General features: G+C 55.2%; 1 protein-coding gene across 2 annotated transcripts in view; it reads left to right on the top strand.

The window, feature by feature from the left end:
• Positions 1-325: 325 nt before the first annotated feature.
• Positions 326-19,537, top strand: part of ITPKB (inositol-trisphosphate 3-kinase B) — an 87,897-nt gene continuing 68,685 nt past the window's right edge. For both annotated transcript variants that reach the window (XM_044267392.1, XM_044267393.1), the window contains exons 1-2: positions 326-557; positions 1,856-3,989. In XM_044267392.1, coding sequence (XP_044123327.1) covers positions 2,064-3,989 — 1,926 coding nt within the window. In that variant the 5' untranslated portion in view covers positions 326-557; positions 1,856-2,063. The remainder of the gene's footprint in view (positions 558-1,855; positions 3,990-19,537) is intronic.

Genomic DNA, 19,537 nt, shown 5'->3' on the forward strand with positions numbered 1-19,537 from the left:
GATCGTATATCTTTTAACCCGCAGAAGTCAAAAGGCTTTTTTTTTGTTGTTGTTAGCTAACAATGGAAACTTTTTTTTTTTTTTAAGTGTTTCCCTTTCTCGGTCTTGCCAAGCAATAGAAAAAAAAAAAAAAAAAAAAAAGAAAAGAAAAGAAAAACTTGTTCCGCTGAGTTCAACCCCAGACGGGCTCACAACTTCCTTCCTGCTTTCCTCCCCCAAACCCCCGCCTTTCTCCCTCCTCCCTCCTCCCCACCCCCCATTTTTTTTTTTTAATCACACATTGAACAAACACTGAAGTAGCCAGAGCAGACACTGACAGGGGTAGTGTCTGCACGGCCCAGAAGGGCGTGCAGGGCCGGCCGGCGGAGCCTCCGCGCGATCGCCGGCCCCAGCCCGGGAGCTCTCCCCCAGCGTTCGCGCTCCCCTTTTTTGTCTTCCAGAGCTCGTTGTGGAGGTCGATCCTGAGCTTTTTCACTTTTCAAGCCATCTTGTTCCTACGAGGTCTGCGTCCCTGGGCCATATAGTCTGCTCGGGTCCGGGCAGCTGAGAAATTGCAGGTAAGTTTGGCGGCTTTTTTACTGCTCTCGCCTCCGAGCCCTCCCTCCCCTCCACTGCCAGGGAGCCAACCTGGGCGTTCCGGGTTCTGGAAAGACTGAGAGGTGGGAAGCGGGGACGCGGACCGAGTGTGAGCCGGGAGGGCGGCGGGAGCCGAGGCGTGGGGAGCGGAGGAGGGAAGGGTTCGGGGCGTCCCACCCGCTCGCCTTCCGGGCCCCTGGCCCGGCCGCCTTCCACGCGAGCACCGGGCGTCCCCGGCTCGGGCAGCAAAGCCGCTGGGCTGGCGCCGGGCGAGGCTGCCCGGGATGCGGATGAGCCCGGCCCTCGGCCGCGGCGCCCGGCGTTCGGAGCGCGGGCCGGGGCGGGGTGCCGAGCCGGGCTGCAGGCGCGCGAGCCCCCGGGTGCCTCCGAGTGGGCGCGGGTCCCGGAGCCTCAGAGGCAGCCGCGTCTTGGGGCACAGGGGGTGCGGAGGCTTGGCTCCCCTGTACGGGCTCACACACACACGCCTCCGCGGGGGGCGACGACAGGGGCAATTAGTACTGGTTCCGGTACAGGGGACGTGCAGCGCCTCGGCTCCGGGCACGCGCAGGCGCGCCCACACTCACAAAACACACTTGTTTGGGGACAGGCGACAAGGCCAGTGCTGAAAAATCCCTCGGCTGCGGCTCCGCCGCGCGCCCAGGCCCTGGTAGGCCGAGGGACCCACCCCGAGCTCGGAATCGGGGAGGTAAACGGCCGACGCGCAGGCGTCCTCCCGCAGCCCGGCGCAGGTAGCCGCTGGGGAGGCAGGTCCCGCTCAGGTTTCCCCCGCCTGGGTGCCTGAGGCCAGAGAGGGTGGAGCGGCAGATGCTGCGGCTCAGGGGCGGGCTGCCCTTCCGCTTCGAGCAGGGTTTGCTCGGCCAGAGGAGACTCGCAGACGGTGGATGCGGTGTCCGCACCCTCGGGGAGATCCGACTCAGCCGCGCCTGCACGCAGCACACTTAGGAAGCAAGTAGCCGTACGTGGGCCCCCGCCCGCCGTGTGGCTTTAGGGAGGAATCTTACATTTTGGACTCTGCAGGGACCTTTAAGCGCATCACACCCTGGGGGTGAGGGGTGGGAACGCACTCGGGAAACGCACACCCGCCGCTGCGCTGGTGTCCGCGCGGAGCAGCGTACTCCGGTCCCGAGAGGTCCAGTGGTCCCGGACACCCGACGTAGGCGAGCGGGCCGCCCCGCCCCTACTCCCGCCACCCCCCGACCCCGGCCGTCCCCCTCCCCCGCCCTCCGGGGTCCTGACTCTCCTTCTTGTGTCTCCACAGCGGCGCTGTCGTGTATGGAGCTTTGGGCCGGGGCTGAGCCCTCGGTGTTGCCCCTCCGCCCGCAGCCCAGGCCATGCCACCGCCTCGGCGCGCCCAGCCGCGGCCGCCGGGTCTCCGGGGCTGAGCCGGGAGCCGCGCGAGGAGGAGGCGCCGGCGGCGGAGCCCGCTCGGGAGCCGCGGCGGCGGGCAGCGCGGCGGACCCAGTACTATGGCTGTGTACTGCTATGCCCTCAACAGCCTGGTGATCATGAATAGCGCCGAGCAGGTGAAGAGCGGCGGCCCCCGGCCCAGCAGCAGCGAGACGCCCCCGCCGCCGGGGAGGGCCGTGTTGAGTCCCGGCAGCGTTTTCAGCCCCGGGAGAGGCGCCTCTTTCCTCTTCCCCCCCGCCGAGTCGTTGTCGCCCGAGGAGCCCGGGAGCCCCGGGGGCTGGCGGGGCGGCCGGCGCAGGCTGAGCGGCGGCAGCGGCGGCGGCGGCGGCGGCGGCAGCAGCAGCGTGGGCAGCCCGAGTTGGGCCGGCCGCGCTCGAGGGGACGGGCAGCAGGTGGTGACCGCAGGATCCCTCTCCCCTCCGGGGCCGGAGGAGACCCAGAGGAAGCTTCGAATCCTGCAGCGCGAGTTGCAGAATGTGCAGGTGAACCAGAAAGTGGATATGTTCGAGGCGCACATCCAGGCGCAGAGCTCTGCCGTCCAAGTGCCCCGCAGCCCGCGCCTGGGCAGGGCTCGTTCTCCCTCTCCCTGCCCCCTCCGCAGCAGCAGTCAGCCCCCAGGGAGGGCCCTGGCTCAGAGTGGGGAACGGAGGACAAAGTCGTGGGGGGAGCAATGTCTACAGACTGCAGAGACCGGCTCCTCCCGCCTGAGAGGAAGGGCGCTGGGCCTGTGCCTCTCAGAGGGCGATGAGGGAGTGGCACCTTTCCCCGGCCCCGCGGCCCCATCAGGACCAGGGGCTCAGGGTGCAGCGGATTCTGCAAGAATGGAGAAGAGGACCCCTGCCAGACCCCACTGCTCGCCCAGAGCTGTGGAAATCGACAAGACAGTCTCTCTGCCTTCCCAAACGCGCAGCTGCCAAGCTTCCGCACTGGGGTTGATCCACGTGAACTTAGGGATGGCCACAGAGGGGACAGCAAGAGCCACATCCAGTGGGCCACACCATCCACACGACCCTGACCTCACTGAGCGGCCTGAGAGGGCCCGAGAACTCGGTGGTGTGCACCCCCAGGAGTCTCTGGTGCAGAGACAGGGGCAGCCTCTGGGCAGCGAGACAAGCCCAGCCCCAGAGAGGGAAGGGCCCCAAAACGGGGAGCCCTCTGGGGAGGTGGAGAAAGGAGATCTGCCTGGTGGCCTGGGGGGCCCTGGAGTGCCTGAAGCCAGAAGGCCAGAGGACAGGACTGTGAATCCGCAAAGCTCGGAGCTTTCTGAGGCCCCCAACCGGGTCAGGCCACCTCCAGACCTGGGCTCCGTAAAGCCCGAGGTGACCCAGGGTGGGGCCCCCATGGTCGGGGAGCCTCCGCCGAGCTCCAGAGGAGTGGATGAAGGGTCTCTGACAACACGAGGCTTGCTTGGGGGCAGTTGCTTAGCACAGCCAGGGACACAGGAGGTGAAGGCAGGAATTCCCTTCAGGGGAATGCTGGAGACTTTGCCTTCCTGGGAAGCGGTGAAAGAGCTGAAAGAACCACCGTGCCTTCCTGGGGACAGGCTGGGGGTGCAGCCTGGGAGCTCTGGGGCTTGGCTGGGCCCCATGGAGGCAGCCCAGCTGGCCTGGACGTGTGGCACAGGGGTGCAGTCAGAGGGCACTTGGGGAAGCCCCCAGCAGGACGGAGCTGCCCACCCCAGCCTGGAGCTGCTCTCCCCAGATCAGAAGGATAAGACTTCCCCGAGAGAGGCTTGCAGCCCTAGCAGTATACCAGCGGTCATCATCACAGACATGGGTGCCCAGGAGGATGGGACCATGGAGGAGGCCCAGGGGAGCCCTCGGGGTAGCCTGCCCCTGAGGAAACTGTCCTCTTCATCTGCCTCCTCCACCGGCTTCTCTTCCTCCTATGAAGATTCGGAGGAGGACATCTCCAGTGACCCTGAGCGCTGCTTGGACCCCAACTCCGCCTTCCTGCATACCTTGGACCAGCAGAAGCCCAGAGTGGTAAGTTTCATTCTGAGATTTTCCGTCAACTCGTTTGCATGCCCCTGTTGTTACTTTCTCCTGAGTCACGAAGACTCCGATCAGGGCCCTGGGCCGGTCATAACTTCACCATCCTCTCCAGGTGTGTTTGCTGGGGAGGTGGCCGAGCACTGGCTGTGTATTCGGTAGCTGGGATAGTGAGTCAGTCACTTCACTTGCTACTTCTATGTACATCTTAAAAAACAATATTTAAGGTACATTTCTGGCAGGTCACCACTCCTTTCTCAGGGAGACAGTGTTGATGAACGTTACCAGAAATTCTCCGAGTCCCCGAAGATAGTGAACAGAGTTGCTGAGTATAGCTTTTGTCTGATCAGGCGAAACACAATTCTGTGATACTTTGGGGCAGAAGAAGACTGACAAGATCATGGAATTACTTTGGCTTCTACTCATGGGCCAAGAAAACAAGCCATGGGATTCTAGGAAAGGCTCCGAATCCCAGGGCTGTGCTGGGGCTGGGTGTCCTGGGTGAAGAGGACAGCACGATATTTGTGGGATCCTTGTAACTTAGATACAGTTTGATGGTATGAATTAAAACAACACCATGCTTTGAGCTATGCAATTTTCAAAAATAATAGAACGTTATATTTGGTTATATTGCCCAAGCTAGAGTTCCCTATGTGTATGCTTGCTGGCTGGTGTAGGTACATTTCAGATATGTTTTCAAGTGCATTTGTTTTAAGACTTTTTATTTATTTATTTGAGAGAGAGAGAGAGAGCACACGAGCGGGGGGAGGGGTAGGAGCAGAGGGAGAGGGAGAAGCAGACTCCCCACTGAGCAGGGAATAGCAAGTGGGGTTTGATCCCAGGACTCCGAGCCCAGCCACCTGAGCCACATTTGTTTTGATTGATCATACTGACATCTTGCTCTGGCCCTGGCAGGAGATGGGAGTTTATTTCTGTTACACAGTTAATCTCAGTCCCAAGCTGTTTTCACTCTTAGGAGAATGAGAGTGTCTTACGGAAGACATTAAGAGTTGACGCTAACACTTCTGAAAAGGTCTGGACTTTCTCTTACTTTTCCAGAGTATGGGGAATTTCCTAGTTCAGTGTGCAAGGGGAGGGGTTCTGGTGCTACGCTGGGGGAAAGTCTGCATTTTATTACAGCAGGTTGCCTTCTGACTTCATCTTAAGTATCAAATACTATGCGACTTACCGCAGTAACTCCAACTGCAGGTGCTCAGAACTTTGTTTCTACTTGGCCTCCTTCTTGAAGGTATTTTGGACCTCAAAGCCTGTCCCTATCGGACTCCCACTTTAGTAATCACAGTCTGAATTTTTGAACACTGAGCATTCCTGTTCATGAGACTCTATTTTATGCCGATGAAGGAGAGGCAAATGTGTATGCAAAATCTGGCCCCGATCAGCCCGGTGTTTTGTGACGGGATAGGGCTGTAGGCACAGGCATACTGGGTTGGGGGGAGGAACGGTGCACCCGGGATGGGAGGGACAGGCTTCTGGATGCAGGTGTGGCTCCCGTCTCTCTGCCTTCGTGCCCACAATTACAGGCCTGCTGGAGAGGACAGTTCTCGGTTCCACGCTTCCCATTTGCTTTTAAATCCCTGGCGCGTCGCTGGCATGGCCAAGTGGCTTTAACTCCTTCTCCAGCTTTCCATTCGGCCTTTCTAGGGGCGGATTAGCTGCTTCTATTGGCTGTCTCTCAAAGCAGCTTCTGTGTCCCAACCTTTGAAAAGGGCTGTTGTCTGGAAGTCAGTTAAAGGGGAGATCAATAAGGACAGGTGCTATTTTTTTCTTTTTTCTTTTTTCATTTGCTGGAGGGATGCCAACTGAGAGGCCAGATGGCTGAGCGATGTTCTGTGAGCCAGCAGGTCCTCTGGTAGAAATGAGGGCTGCCGGGCACCTGGGGGGCTCAGCCAGTGAAACCTCTGGCTCTGGATCTCAGCTCAGGTCCTGATCTCAGGGTCCTGGGTTCAAGCTCCTTGTTTAAAAACAAATAAAAATAACAAAGAAATGAGGCCTGCCTGTTGTCCACCCTTCCTCTCCCCTTTACAGGTTTTCAGACACCCTCAGAGTAGAGCCAGGGAAAAATCCCGGGCAGCGTCACTCTGAGTCACGTGAGGCTGAGGGGGTGCGCCCGTGGGGGAAGGGTGGGTAACCAACTGGAAATTATGGGATCCTAGGGACTTTTCACTGTTGGTTGAGTGCTTGCATGATAAGCCAAGTTTTCTTTTTCTTGTACAGCTTGTTATGGTGGAGCCTTATCTGTGACACCAAAACTTCTGCTCATTGGGTCAAAAATCCCTTGGTTACCTGATAATGATATTTGGTCTACAGAAGGCCTGACATCTTGATTGACTCGGCCTTCTGGTTGCAGACCACTCTGCGCGGTGTGGCTGGGGGACGCCCCTGCCGCCGCCCCTGCTCTTCTCCCACCCGGCTGCTCCCGTGTGGGGCTGCGCTGCGCTGCGCTGCAGGTACGCACGGCCTCACTGGCTCATGCGCACATGGGCTCACACGTGCTCACACTCACACATGCCCCCACACGTTCAGTCTCACAAGTGCTCACATGCACACACGCCCTCACGTGTTCATGCTCACAGCACTCACACACACGTCCTCATTCTGTTCACGCTCACACGCACTCACACGCACACACCCTCAGCCACGCCATGCTCACACGTGCTTAAACACACACACACATCCCCATGTGTTCACCCTCAGAGCTCACACACACCCTCAGCTGTTCCACACTCACACACGCCCCACGTTTTCACGTTCACACGTGCTCACACGCACACGCCCTCACCCGGACTTGCATGTGCTCACACATGCTTATACTCACACATGCCCTCAGTTGTTTCACACTCGTGTGCTCACTCACACCCCCACTTGTTTGTGCTCACATGTGCTCACACTCACACCTTCACCGTTCACGCTCACACCACCTAGACACACTTACCTGCTCACACACTTGAGTTCACCCTTGCCCCCTCGTGTTCATGCTCACAAGCCTCACATGCTCACGTGCATACTCAAATTCTCACACTCACACATCCTCGGGTTCATGCTCATACATGATCACTCACACTCATTCACTCTTAGTGTTCGCACTCACAATGCACTCAAGTGCTCACACTCATACACACTCACCCTCACGTGCTTGCACACCCACTCACACCTACAGGTTTGATATTGCACATTCAGCCTTCCAGTCATGCAACCAATCCCTGGCCCTCAGCTCCACACTGAGATTTTTTTTTTTTAATTTTTCCTTTTTTTCCCCTGCATTGCCTTTCCCTAGAGTTAAGCCTTTTGTGCCTTGTGCAGCTCATTTTTTCCTCCCGCAGAGGAGTGGCTGTGGGTTATACTGTACGGGCAGAGGTGACAGCCCAGGGAAGCCTGAAACAGGCTGCTTTGTTCACTCTCCGGCTGTCGGGTCCCCCTGCTGCTGCTTGCTGGTGGAAGCCCCACAGCCCAGGGACCAGAATCCAGAAGCCCTCTCTGTGGTTAAAAACAAAGTGCAAAGCAAGTTTTTTGGGATTGCACTCTGAAAATCACTTAGCCATTTAGATGATGCAAATGAGCCGTGGCTTTTTTACCAGGCGGGAATGTGGTCGGAAGCCTGGTCTCCCCACTCCCCCACCCCGCCGCTTCCACATGCAGGAGCTGTGCAGAAGTCTCACATGCACGCACTGTGCCTCCGGCTTTCTGCTCCTGATGAGCCTGACACACAGGCCCGGCCCTGAAGTCGAGCGCTCCAAGGCTTTGCACCTGTCTGTTTATAAAGGCTCACATGTGTGCTCGCTTCGGCAGCACATATACTATAAAGGCTCACATGTTTGAAATTCACTCGGAAGCAACTGTATTGCACGCCTTATGTCTGGGGCTTAAATTCACACACCTTCACACTTACTGCTCTCTGCAGTCTGAACAGAAGTGAATTGCACTTGAGCAAAGCTGGTGTCCTTGCTTGTCGTTCTTGAAGAAGCTACAAATCCCATCAGCACTTCTTGCCTTCCCTCTGTCCCTCTGTTAAGAGTACGCGGGCCTTAGGAACACCAGGCTTCAAGGGTCTGTTAAAATATGCATGCATCTTACCTAAAAAATAGATTTTATTGATTTACTTCAGAATTGCATTATCAGTTATGCGTACAGAGGCTAAAACAAAATGCTGGCCTACTTCCCTGGGGAATTCTGTAAAGAAGTATCATATAGAATTCTGGCCTTCTTGGTACTTATGATTTCTTAGGGGCTTTTGGAATTTCGTTTCCTTTGCTTTAAAAAAAAAAAATAGTGACCAGTTCTGTGTTTGTTTTGGGGTGTGTGTGTGTGTGTGTGTGTGTTTGTGTGGAAAACGAACTCATACATAGAGTAAAAAATTCAAACAGTTTAAAATGCTTTTACGTGGGGGCGCCTGGCCGGCTCTGTCCATGGGGCACATGACTCTTGATCTCAGGGTCATTAATTTGAGCCCAACATTGGTCATGGAGCCTACTTAAAAAGAATTTTTTTTAAAAAAGTTAAAACGGTTTTATGTGGTTTTGAAAAGTGTCACACTTGTTTTGGGTAAACCAAATGAAAATATAAAAGCCTTAGAGGGATATGTACCAAAAAATGGACGTCATGGTGAGAACCTTTAAATAGAGAATTCTTTTCTGGATGAGAATCTCGAAGGCTTGGACTGGTGGGGTTTGGTGTTCAGGTTATACATGCTGTTTGCTTGAGACGGGGCCCACTTTTTTCCTCTCGGTCCGTGGAGAGGATCTTTCTGACGAGGCCTCCGCACCTTTGCAGTCTTGGAGGACCCTGAGCCATCTAGGTGAGATTTCGGCATTCCTCTGCTCAGTTTAGGGATAAGAAAACCAAGACTCAGAGGCACAGAGACCCAAGGACAACCTCTGTGCCTCAGTTTCCTCTTTTTAAAATGTGTGTATTGCGCGAAGATGATCTCCTGGAGGTCTAGTTAACTCAGTGGTTGTAAAATTCTAGACTTGAAGTAAAATCCGGCATCTGTGAAGTCCACATCATGGTGTCAGAACGTGTGGCCTCTCTGACCCGAGGCCCAAATTGGGCACATTTAATTTTGTGCTTTTGTTTACAACCCATGAATCGATCTACCTCCCTTTGCCGGAAGATGGGTTCTTTGTTACATCACATTTCAAAAAGCTTACTTTATTTTGGCAGGTTTCAACGTAGTTAGCTAAAGGCAGAATCATAAAGTATTGGATGGAAAGAGTTTTAGATCTTGGTAGAGAAAACTGCATAGACTTCTGGTAATCAACAGGCAACTGATTCAGAATTAACTCAGGAACTCCTAGCCTGTGTTGTGGCCACACCGTCGGGGTGGAAGGTTCTCTAGTTTTGACAAGAGACAGAACCTGAGCATGGCAGGTCGTGCACGCCGGACCCTCAAACCCAGGACAGAGTGTGCCTTGCAGGGGATTTTTTTTTTCCTAGCCAGGTAGAATTGGCCCCAGGGAAAGATGTATTTTTCACGAATCGGGGAGCACACTGTTGAGGAAATCAAACACAACCAAAAGGTGAGCTCTTTGCATCCTATGAAAAGCCATGTAGAGTGCCAACTGCCGTTTGAACAACTGGATGTTTGGGATTTTGTATGTCCCGTTCTCCCGAGACCACGTGTGCCCTCTCCTGGGTCGGGGTACTGTTGACTTGGCGCTATCAGTGGTCTCCGCACATGGAGCAGGAGCACCCAGCATCGTAGCTGTCCCTCAGACCAGTGGCCCCAGTGCACCTGGTGGTAGAGACCCCACAGAGGTCCGAAGAACCCATTGTCTTCGTCCCAGGACCCTCCAGTCACACGAAACTTGCTACAGTTCTGATGCCAACCTTGAGTCCCACTGCAGGCCTCCCAGAACCCTGGTCATGCTATTTTTCAGGAGACAACTATTATTTTAAGGACGGTTCACATAGGGGTGCCTGGGTGGCTCCGTTGGTCTAGCATCGGCCTCCTGCTCAGGTTATGATCTCAGGTCCTGGGATCAAGTCCCGTCGGGCTCCCTGCTCAGTGGGGAGCCTGCTTCTCCCTCTCCCTCTGATCCTTCTCCCTGCTTATGCTCTCTCTCATTCTCAAATAGATGGATAAAACGTGTGAAAAAATAAATAAATAAAGATGATTCGGGTCTCCTCAGCTGAAAGACACCATGCATATCTATGATCCCATTAGGCAGCCGAGCCTCTGTTCTTGGTGTTAAAAAAATAACAAGAACTTTTCTACAGTGTATGTAGTTGGCGTAATACAAAGCTGAGTCTGGGAGAGGCTTTAAAGCTCATTTCCTCCAACACCCACGTTTTAGAGACAAGGAACCCAAGGCCAGAGAAGGTTCAGTACAGTGACAAGACCCATGTTTACAATTCTTCTTTTCGCTTAAAAAACTTGATAAGTGGATAAGCTCCTTACTCCCCCCCTGGGAGGGCCTCCTTGGCTTTAAACACAGCTCATGCTTTTGAAAGGTTCATCAAGGGGAGGGAGGGATGAGTGACTGAGTGACCATATCTCTGCTGCCTTATCTACCCACCAAGGAGATGCTGAACCATCTAGAAGGTGGAGAACAAAGAAAGGGGAAAAAGAACGAGGAAGGCGAGCTCATGGCTTCTCCCTGTGACCTTGTTGGCTTGGGGGTGAGGGTGCCCGTCTGCAGCCGGCCCACAGGTCCCATGGGAGGTGGAGAGAGCAGGCGTGCCCTCATGGGCCGCTGAGTGCCCAGCACCTCGCCTGGCCCGTGGGAGAGGCTCGGTAGGTGTCGTGGAGGTGGGATTGCAATGTCTGCCTGGAAAATCCCCTCGGGCCCCTTGCAAGAAACCCTCTGTAGCAGTCCTCGGATTGCTTGCGTCCCAGTCTAGTCCTGGGCTGGAATACAATCAGTTTCTCAAAAACTGGATTCCCCGGGCCAGCTGTGAAGAGATCACAGGCAGTGGACGTGGTGGGACATCGGGCCCAAGGCCGGCTGCCCCTTCTGGGTCTGGTTCCTAGAGTGGGTGCCCCTGGTTCCGTCTCGAGGATGGGAGTCCGGGGGGAGACCACGCCCGTGCTCTCGTGGGGAGGCGGACCCGGCAGGCCCTCTCCGTCCAGGAGCGACTTGTCCTAAGTCAGCATGCAGGCCTTTGACCGACTAACTGGTCGGGCATGTTTCTTGACAGTTCCGTTTGGAGCTGGCTGTTAGAAGTCGGATCTTTCCCCGCTGCTGAGCTTTACTTGAGCGTTTGATTGACTTGGTATCACTTCGTGGAGGGCCATTCAGTAGAAGGTTCCTCTGCAAGGCTCTTGTCAATACTACACATTTTTTATTTCCTGAAACGTTTGCTTCTCTTTTGCACCAAAACAGCTAAGTTTTACAAGGAACTAGAAAGCGCATAGAATGAGCCTCCGCAGTTCATCTTAATGGGGGAGGGGGGAGATAGGCTGTGACCCCCACCCCACCTCAGGATCTGTCAGAAAACTCCTCACCTGGCCTGGGCTGGTGGTGGTGAATTTTCAAATCAAGAAGAGCCTCCCTCGTGAAGGTCACTGTTATCCTGTTCATCTAGCATTTTACTTTTGTGGTAAGGTTCGGATGGAAAGGGAAAATGAAATGATACAGCATCTTGAACAGAGGCCTGGAGATTATTTCCGTTGACCTGGTGATTAAGATTAGGGGCGGCCCAATTCAGAGGTGATATGGTGTGTTACTGGCGTGGGGTGCACACACAGACACCCACTGAGGCCCGGGGAGCTCCTCCCATGGGCTCTCCCTTTGCCCAGGTTTGCAAAGTTGATCTCTGTGCATCAGAGAGCAGGGATGGGAGACTTGTGCCTTCAGCATTGGGGGCTTCGAGAGCAGTTTACTTTCTTCACCCCTTTTAAAGGGTCCTCTGCCTTCTGCACACACACACACCCCACCCCCACTACTTCCAATCAGAACAAATAAACCGATGGTCCTGTTTTCCAGGGAGAAGCTGTAATACCTTCTCTCTGATTGGCCTTTACCACTTTCCTACTCTGTGGGCAGGGAAGGAGGGATATGGTGGCTGGCCATCCCCCAGCAAAATCTGCAGTCTCTCTTGGTAGGCTGCCAGCTGGTGGGGCCTGGGCAGTTCCAGGGGGAGGTCACTGCACCCCCCAGGCAGTTTCCAGCAAGTGCTTTTCCAAGTTCACGGACATTCTTTCCAGGCTCAGCTCAATTTGTTTTCTTCTTCTCTATGGCAATTGATGACTGAGTCAAGTGTGTGAGTCTGCAGGATCTCCCGTGAAGGGCTTCCTCCAGAGTTGCCTGGGAGCTGGCCTTTGTCTAAGCCTCTGCTATGCGTGGGTGTGTCTGGTTGTGTCGTGTTTTTACAGGTTCACTCCCAAAAGAGCAGATCTAATACAGTGCACCTCTTCACGATGGGGAGACGGGGGCCCTGGTTGGGGTAGGGAGAGGAACTTGGGAGTATCACTTCTCTAATGCTTAAAATGCTTATCTAACCTGAATCTGCCAGCAGGAAACTGAAAAGGCCTGTGTATGACAATGTCAGAGACAGTTTGATCTCTTAACAATGTCAAGTGGAAAATCCAACCACAGCCGGTAGCTTGAGAAATGGCTAGGACGTCTTGTTGGGACGGCCAAGCCTCACACCCAGGCTGCTGAGCTGAGGGTAGGAAATGGGGCTGCTGGGGGGGTTGGGGTTTGGGAAACTGTTGGAAAATCCTCACAGATGCAGAAATGGCTAATGTGGGGGACAGTCTGAATGCCCTATAGTTGGTGTTTTATTTTAAGATTTTTATTTCTTTATTTGAGAGAAAGCACACGCACGTGTGTGCACATGAGGGAGGAGGGGCAGAGGGAGAAGCAGGCTCCCTGCTGAGCAAGGAGCCCGTTGCGGGGCTCAATCTCAGGACCCTGAGGTCATGACCTGAGCCGAAGGCAGAAGTTGAACCAGTGGAGCCCCCCAGGCGTCCCTGTAGTTGGTACTGTTAGTCTAAGACGTTTTGAATGCTGTATAGTTGGTATCTTCACCTCCTCCACCTTCCCTGCCTCCATCACAATGGTCATTAGCTCATTAGCATTGAGCACTTGGCTCATTCCAGGTCATTTAGCAGGTTGCCGGCGCAGGGCCTCCTCTGGAAACTGTTGGGCACACTTTGGGGGTGCAGGGTGCTAGAAGAGCCAGCGCCTCTCAGATCCGCACTGACCCTCTTTGGGCTGCGGGATCTTCATCTGTGAAATGGGTATATTGATTAAAGCCTTCCTACTTCGGGCAGTCTTTGCAAGTCTCAGGGGAGAACATTCTGAGAGAGTAGGATTCTCTCCCGCCTAAACTAGTTTTAATCGTGAGCACCAGGACAGTGCTTTGAATGCTTTCCCAAAAGAGGATGGATAAGGTCAGGCACTGCATGCGTGCAAGATGCCCCACGTCAGTGTGACTGACCCAAGACGTTGCTTGTGCCAGCGTCTCGGCCAGAGTGGATGGCGGACGAAGCTTCCTGCCCTGGGCCTCACTGTCCCGTGCACAGGTGGGGTACAGATGGGATGTAAGTTCGAGAAGCCGAGTGGGTGTGGAGGGGGCTGTGAGGCAGGGGTCAGTGTTCCCCAGTGTTCCCCACACTGAATCTGCAGGCTCTGAGCTCCTGCATAACTGAGAGGCAACTGTGCTCTGTCTAGAGTTGGAGGGTACATAATGGGGGCATCGATTTTTTTCCAGTACCACGCAATGGTTTTCTCTTCTGTGTCCTGAAAAGTGAAAGGGCAGAATCCAGCAAAAGCTAGAATTTTTCGAGCAGATGCAATAGTCAGCAGATAGTAACTGGGCATTTCCCAAGTATGACTGGGCCCTGGGCTAGACCTGGAAACCTGGGCACACAGGGGGCCACCCATACTGAGAAGCAGACATTTGTCCCAGCTGTGCAGAGGTCGGGCAGCCACATTCGGGCTCTGTCTGCAGACCCCTGTGCTAAAGAGAATGGCCTGGTGGATGCTCTGCCTGTCCCTGGGATCCTGACCTGGGAGGCAAAGCCGATGCCAACAGATAAACTTGAGAGTAGCGAAACTCAAGAACAAGGTGTATGGCCATGAATACGAGCATGTTCATTAAAGAGGAGCTAATACGTAGAGTTGGTGTTGGTGTGGGACCCATGCAGGGGCCTTCTGTGTGTGCCGAGCAGCCTGAAGGCTGCTCTGGATCCAAAGGTTCCAGGAGGTTGGAAAGGAAGAGGGAACATGCCCCCTGTGCCTCCTCCCCAAGCCTTAACACCCTGCACTGAACTCCACGAAGACCTATGCAGTACGTGGAAATGTGCCTTGAAGGGGGCCTCAGGAGACCACCCCCCCCCCAACTGACCAGAGGAACATGATCAGGAAAGCTTGGCACGGAAAGCTTGACATGGAGGGACATCTGTGTTTACTGAACTTGAATCTAAGCAAGGGCCCTGGGGCAGGCTGGGGTGTGGCGAGCCCTGGTGTGGCCTCAGGGCAGAGTCCCCAGTTTAAGTGTGATCTTTGAGTGTGAGCTTTGTGACTCAAGAGAAATCCCTTCCTTTCTGCCCCTCCATTTCCATGTCTGTAAGGTGAGATGGACGGTGCCACCTTCAGGTTGTGGGGAGGGCTGCTCAGGTGAGCACAGAAGTAGGACGCCGGGGCAGGAGAGCCTGCAGATCCAAATTCACACCCTCCTTCAGTCCCAGAGTCTGTCTCTGGGGGTGTTTCACTTCTCTGGGCCTTCTGACTTGTTGAGAAGATGCGGTGACAGGCGTGGCCTGTGGGCCCGGCATTGGGCAGGCGTGGGTGGGGGTCACCTCCGCTAAGGTGGGGGAGCCCAACCCCATCCCAGGTACATCTCCTGCAGGATGACAAAAAGCATCAGGATTTACTTTCCCAGAGAGATTTCTCCATTGGGGGAGAGACCTGGCTTTGTTACCAGGGGCTCAGAACTTGAAGTTGAAAAAACAACCCACTGCATTCAGCTGCTGGCAAGGGGTGTCAGGTTACTCCCCTGGGACCAGTCTCTCTTTATTCTGTCCCCTGCTCTGTACAGCTGCGGCTCCTGGGGCCTGGGAGGTCTCTGAACAAAAGTGATTTACTTGGCCTCCCCTGTGCCTTCTCTGCCAGTGGGGTGGGCACCTGCTTGCCACAGTGGGCTCTTTCTTGTGCCGTGGACCCTGCTGAGGCCTTGAGGACCAGGCCGGCGGGTCTTGGGGCCACTCTGCACTATGCCCCCCCTCCTGCAACTGGAGCAGAGGACAGCCTTCCTGGCACCTCCCGAGTCACACGGCTGCTCTTGGCTGTTGTCTGGGCTGATTTGTGTGGAGCCTGCTGGACTGCTCCTTGGGGCTGGGGTGGCAGACAGTGGCATAGAGGGGTCAGGCGGACAGACCCCGAGTATACCAGCTCATGTCGGAGCCCCGGCAAAGCCCGGGGGACCCTGTGTTGGCTCTGGTGGGACCTGGGGCTGTGTGTTGACAGGTCCCACAGAATAGCATGGGCCGTCCCTTGACCAGGCGTGGGCACTGTCCCAGGGACCCCTCTTGCTGAACACGGACTTCTGCTTCACTCCACACTGAACGCAGGATGTGGAAATCTTTCCTTCCCCTATGGCTGTAGTGTGGGGTGGGCAGCCTGCTTGGCTAACCCTTGGGATCCCCATCTTTCCTGCCTGCTGTTGGTCCTATGAACCTCCACATGTTCCAAGACGGCCGTGAGGCCTCTGGGCAGAGTGTCCAGGCACTCAACTGTCAGCTCCTTCGAGACACACTGTGTCCCCTTCTGGAACAATGGGTCTCTGGCCTGGCTTAACATCTTCCCTGGGCCCCAGATTCCTGGCTTTTGCAGGGATCCAGAGGCTGGCGTCTGGGAGGAATGGAATCACTGAAAGAGTTTGTTAGCCTGTGGCAGCCTTGACTTCAGAGGCTGCATGCAGGACAGTAGCTCCCTTATTGCCCCGACCTGGAAATGTACACGGCATCGTAATTAAGTTCCATAGCAGCCTGAAGCCTTACGGAGCAACGTCTGGGACCCTGCTTGCCTTGCGTTCTCACACGGCACATTGAAAGTGATTCTGCTACCTTGGGAGAGCCACCTCCTGCCCCACTGCAGGCCTCGGTTTCCCCTTTGCCTCTGGTGGCCTCTGATACCACATCCCCGGGGCAGGGAGGGGTGGGGGAAGCAGGACAGGCTCACCCAGGAGCTGCACCAGCTGGGAGCCCTGGGGTCTGTATGGGTTAGCCCACAGGGAAGTGCCCTGAGTGTGTTCCTGCCTGGCCTTTGGGGACACATGACACTGACTTCGGAAAGAGGATTTTTAAGAACCTCAGGAAATAGTTCACTGTGACCCCATGACCAGGTGTTAGAGAAGAGAATGGGAGTCCTCAACAGAGGTTTCGAAAAGTCCTTCGCTTCGGGGCTCCTGGGTGGCTCTTGATCTTGATTCAGGCCTTGATTTCAGGGTTGTGAGTTCAAGCCTCATGTCGGGCTCCATGCTGGGCTTGAGCTTACTTAAAACAAAACAAAACAAAACAAAACGGCCCATTAAGGACAGGCTGGAGGCAATGTGGCTCTCGATACTTCTTGGGAAATTCACTGGGAGTGACAACATTATTACAAATTCATTGTAAACTGACTGTGTGGTTAAAAGTGCTGAGCTGTCTTGGGGGACACAGTAATAATAAAATAAGAGCGGCTATGACTCCTGGCCTATCAGTTCTGTGCCAGGCTCGGTCTATAAATTGCTTCATTGAATTTCTATAAGGTCTCTATTTTCCTTCTCCCACGGCAACTGGACTGCGGATCCCCAGCACAGCTAGTAAGTGGCAGGCCTCGGCCCCCAGCTCTTCCTCCCTGCCACCTGTGGTCTGTCACCAGAAGGACGGAGGAAGCTGGTGCCCTGTGCAAGGGGAGGGCTCGGTTCAGATCTGGGCCCTGGGCTGGAGGGGGATCGGCGCCTGGCTGTGTCGAGTGCGGAGGGAGACGGAAGGGTCTGAGCAGAAGCCTTAGAGATGGGTGGCTGAGGGCATTCGGTTGCCTGTGCCTTGGACAGACCCCATCTGTGGGGCAAGAGAGTTGACTTCGCGTCGCTGCCCTGGAGTCATGCTTCAGTCTGGTTCAAGATCAATTTTCTATTCTCAGAGGTGAAACTAAGAGAGGATTCTTTTCCTTTTCAATGAATGGGCCTTTGTGCAAGAAACACAGACTCAGTTGATGGAACGGCTGCAAAAGGGAGCTTCTGGAGTGGCCTCGAAGTTCCCAGGCCCGGTGGGGAGGGAAGCAGAGAAGCCCAGAGCCGGGGCAGCGACCCCTGATGGAGGAGCAGGGGAGGGCACCACAGCATTCCAGATCTTTCTCAGGGACACAGGTGAACACCTGTCGCGGAAGCTGCAGACGTGCCAGTAGCACCTAGGCTGGAACAGGCAGCATCACATGGTGCTTCCTGCCTGCGGACGTCACTTCTGTTAGGAGACACGGGACAACCAAAGAAGAGAAGGCCTGCTCCAGCGGGGCCAGTAGGCAGGACAGGGGGCCCGGTGCTGCCGTAGGTGGCCGTCCCTGGGTTCCTTCCCTGCCAGAAGAGACCTACTCTGCGTGGCTTCGGTGGGCAGAGCTGCGTCTGAGGTTGTGAGCTTCTGGATGCCGTGGCTGCCCTTACACAGGGGAACTGCAGTGTCAGCACAGGATAGTGTACCTCTGTGAGCATGGAGAAGGTGCCCGAGGGGCGGCGAGCGGCCACCACAGGCCAAGTCCGGCCCCGGCAGAGTGAACACCATGCCCCAGGATGGTTCAGCCTTGCCCCACGCTCCTCGGAGACTCTGATGCAGCTGTCCCTCTTAGGAAGGGACTCTGTGCTGGCCGTGTGGCCATTACGGACATGCGCATCCGGGGTCCTCTGTGGCCATAGGCATTCTCTTCTCTGTAATAGGTGCGCATGAGTGCACCTGCTGGGCCATATGGTCGTCACGAACTTGCTCAGTTTTTGAAGAGTCTGCCAGACCATTTCCAGAGTGACCGCGCCTCGGTGGTTCCCAGCGACCATGTGTCAGCGATCCGGGTTCCCTGCATCACGCCAGCCTGTAGAGAGGCTACGGTTTTCTACTTTAGCTGCTCCGAAGCTGCATGGGGCTACCTCCCTATGGTTTTAGTGGGTTTCTCCCCGATGGCTAACGGTGATGAACATTCTCTCGTGTGCGTATCTGCCACCAGTACATCCTCTTCAGTGAAATGATCTGGCTTAAAAAAAAAAATTCCCCAGAGGTGCTGCAGAACACGGACAGGGTGTGTAAAGCCTTGTGCCTTTGTTACCTGCACCCACCCTGTCGAGGGAGCTGTGCCTCCTTCCCACCCCAGGGAGGGCATGTGGCCACCCCCGAGGTCCCGTCCTGTGCTCAACTTCTCTGACCTCAGAACAGAGTGGTGACCCCCAGCAGCCTCCCCTCTGAGCGGCCCCCCACTCACATCATCATCTCACGCCCCAGGGCCTCAGGATCCACCTCCCACTCCTCCCCTGGGGTTGTTTCACTGAAGTAAAGCAACAGCAGGCACCAGCAAGGAGCGTCTCCCTGGCACCTGCTGGGCCTCTCTCCCGGCCTCCCCAAGGAGAGGACAAGGGGCTGAGGCTCAGCCTCCCCTCCAAGCTTCCCCTTGGGTCTCTCCGGCTTGGCCTGCACTTGGGGTTTAGTTTTGCAACACAGTCGTGCTGAAGGTACCAGAAATGCTTCCCTTTTTGTGCTCATGAAACAGAAAAGAAAAAGTGCATGTATCCTTTCAAACGGCTCGGAACAGTGGTGAGCGAAGTCCCCTTTCCCCTATGGAAGCAGCACGGGCGGCAACGCCCCGCACTGTGGGCTGATGGGCAGTGTTGCTGGTTTTCTGCCTCCCACCTGGGAGGGGCTGCAGGAAGTGGCCTGGACTGTTAATGGGGTGGCTGCCAGCTTGAGGGCCTGCTAGAGGGTTCCGTCTCCGTCCAGTCTCCGTCTCCATGGGGAAGCAGGGCGGGGTGGGGGGGCGGGGAAGGCGGGTGTCGTCTGCTTTAAGAACGTATTTGCCTTTGCTCTTCTGCCTCGAGAAGGACCTGGGGTGTGTGAAACGCTCATCCTGCATCGTCCCTTTAGTGACTCCTAAAAAACAAGAAGGTGTGGCTGTTTCTTCCTTGGTCTAATGAAGTCTAATATTTGCAAGTCCTCCTTCAGTGAATTGGTACAGACACTCTGTCCCAAAGAAGGCATTGTTTTCCACGCGGGCTTAGAAGAGTTGTGGAGAACGAATGAGGAGTTTTACAGGAGGCCCTGAGCCGGGCGGGGTGGGGGAGATGGTCTCATGTAGGTAGGTGGTCACAGGCTTTCCACCCAGTCCCTGTGGCCTACTAGAACATTCCGGCACATCACAGCAGTCATTTGATGGGGCCCAAGATCAAAAGCAGCTGAATCACATGATGGTTTGGTTCAGAATCTTTTTCTGGTTTGGTACTTTCTGAAAGACTAGGTTTCATTCTGGTTGAACTTGTTCGATAGTCTTGAGGGAAGAGGAGGAAGAAAAAAACACCCTTGCTATGGTCCTGGTTCGAATTAAAATTTGATATTTGTGTTT

This window comes from Neovison vison, chromosome 10, assembly GCF_020171115.1.
Source record: "Neovison vison isolate M4711 chromosome 10, ASM_NN_V1, whole genome shotgun sequence".
Classification (NCBI taxonomy): Eukaryota; Metazoa; Chordata; class Mammalia; order Carnivora; family Mustelidae; genus Neogale; species Neogale vison.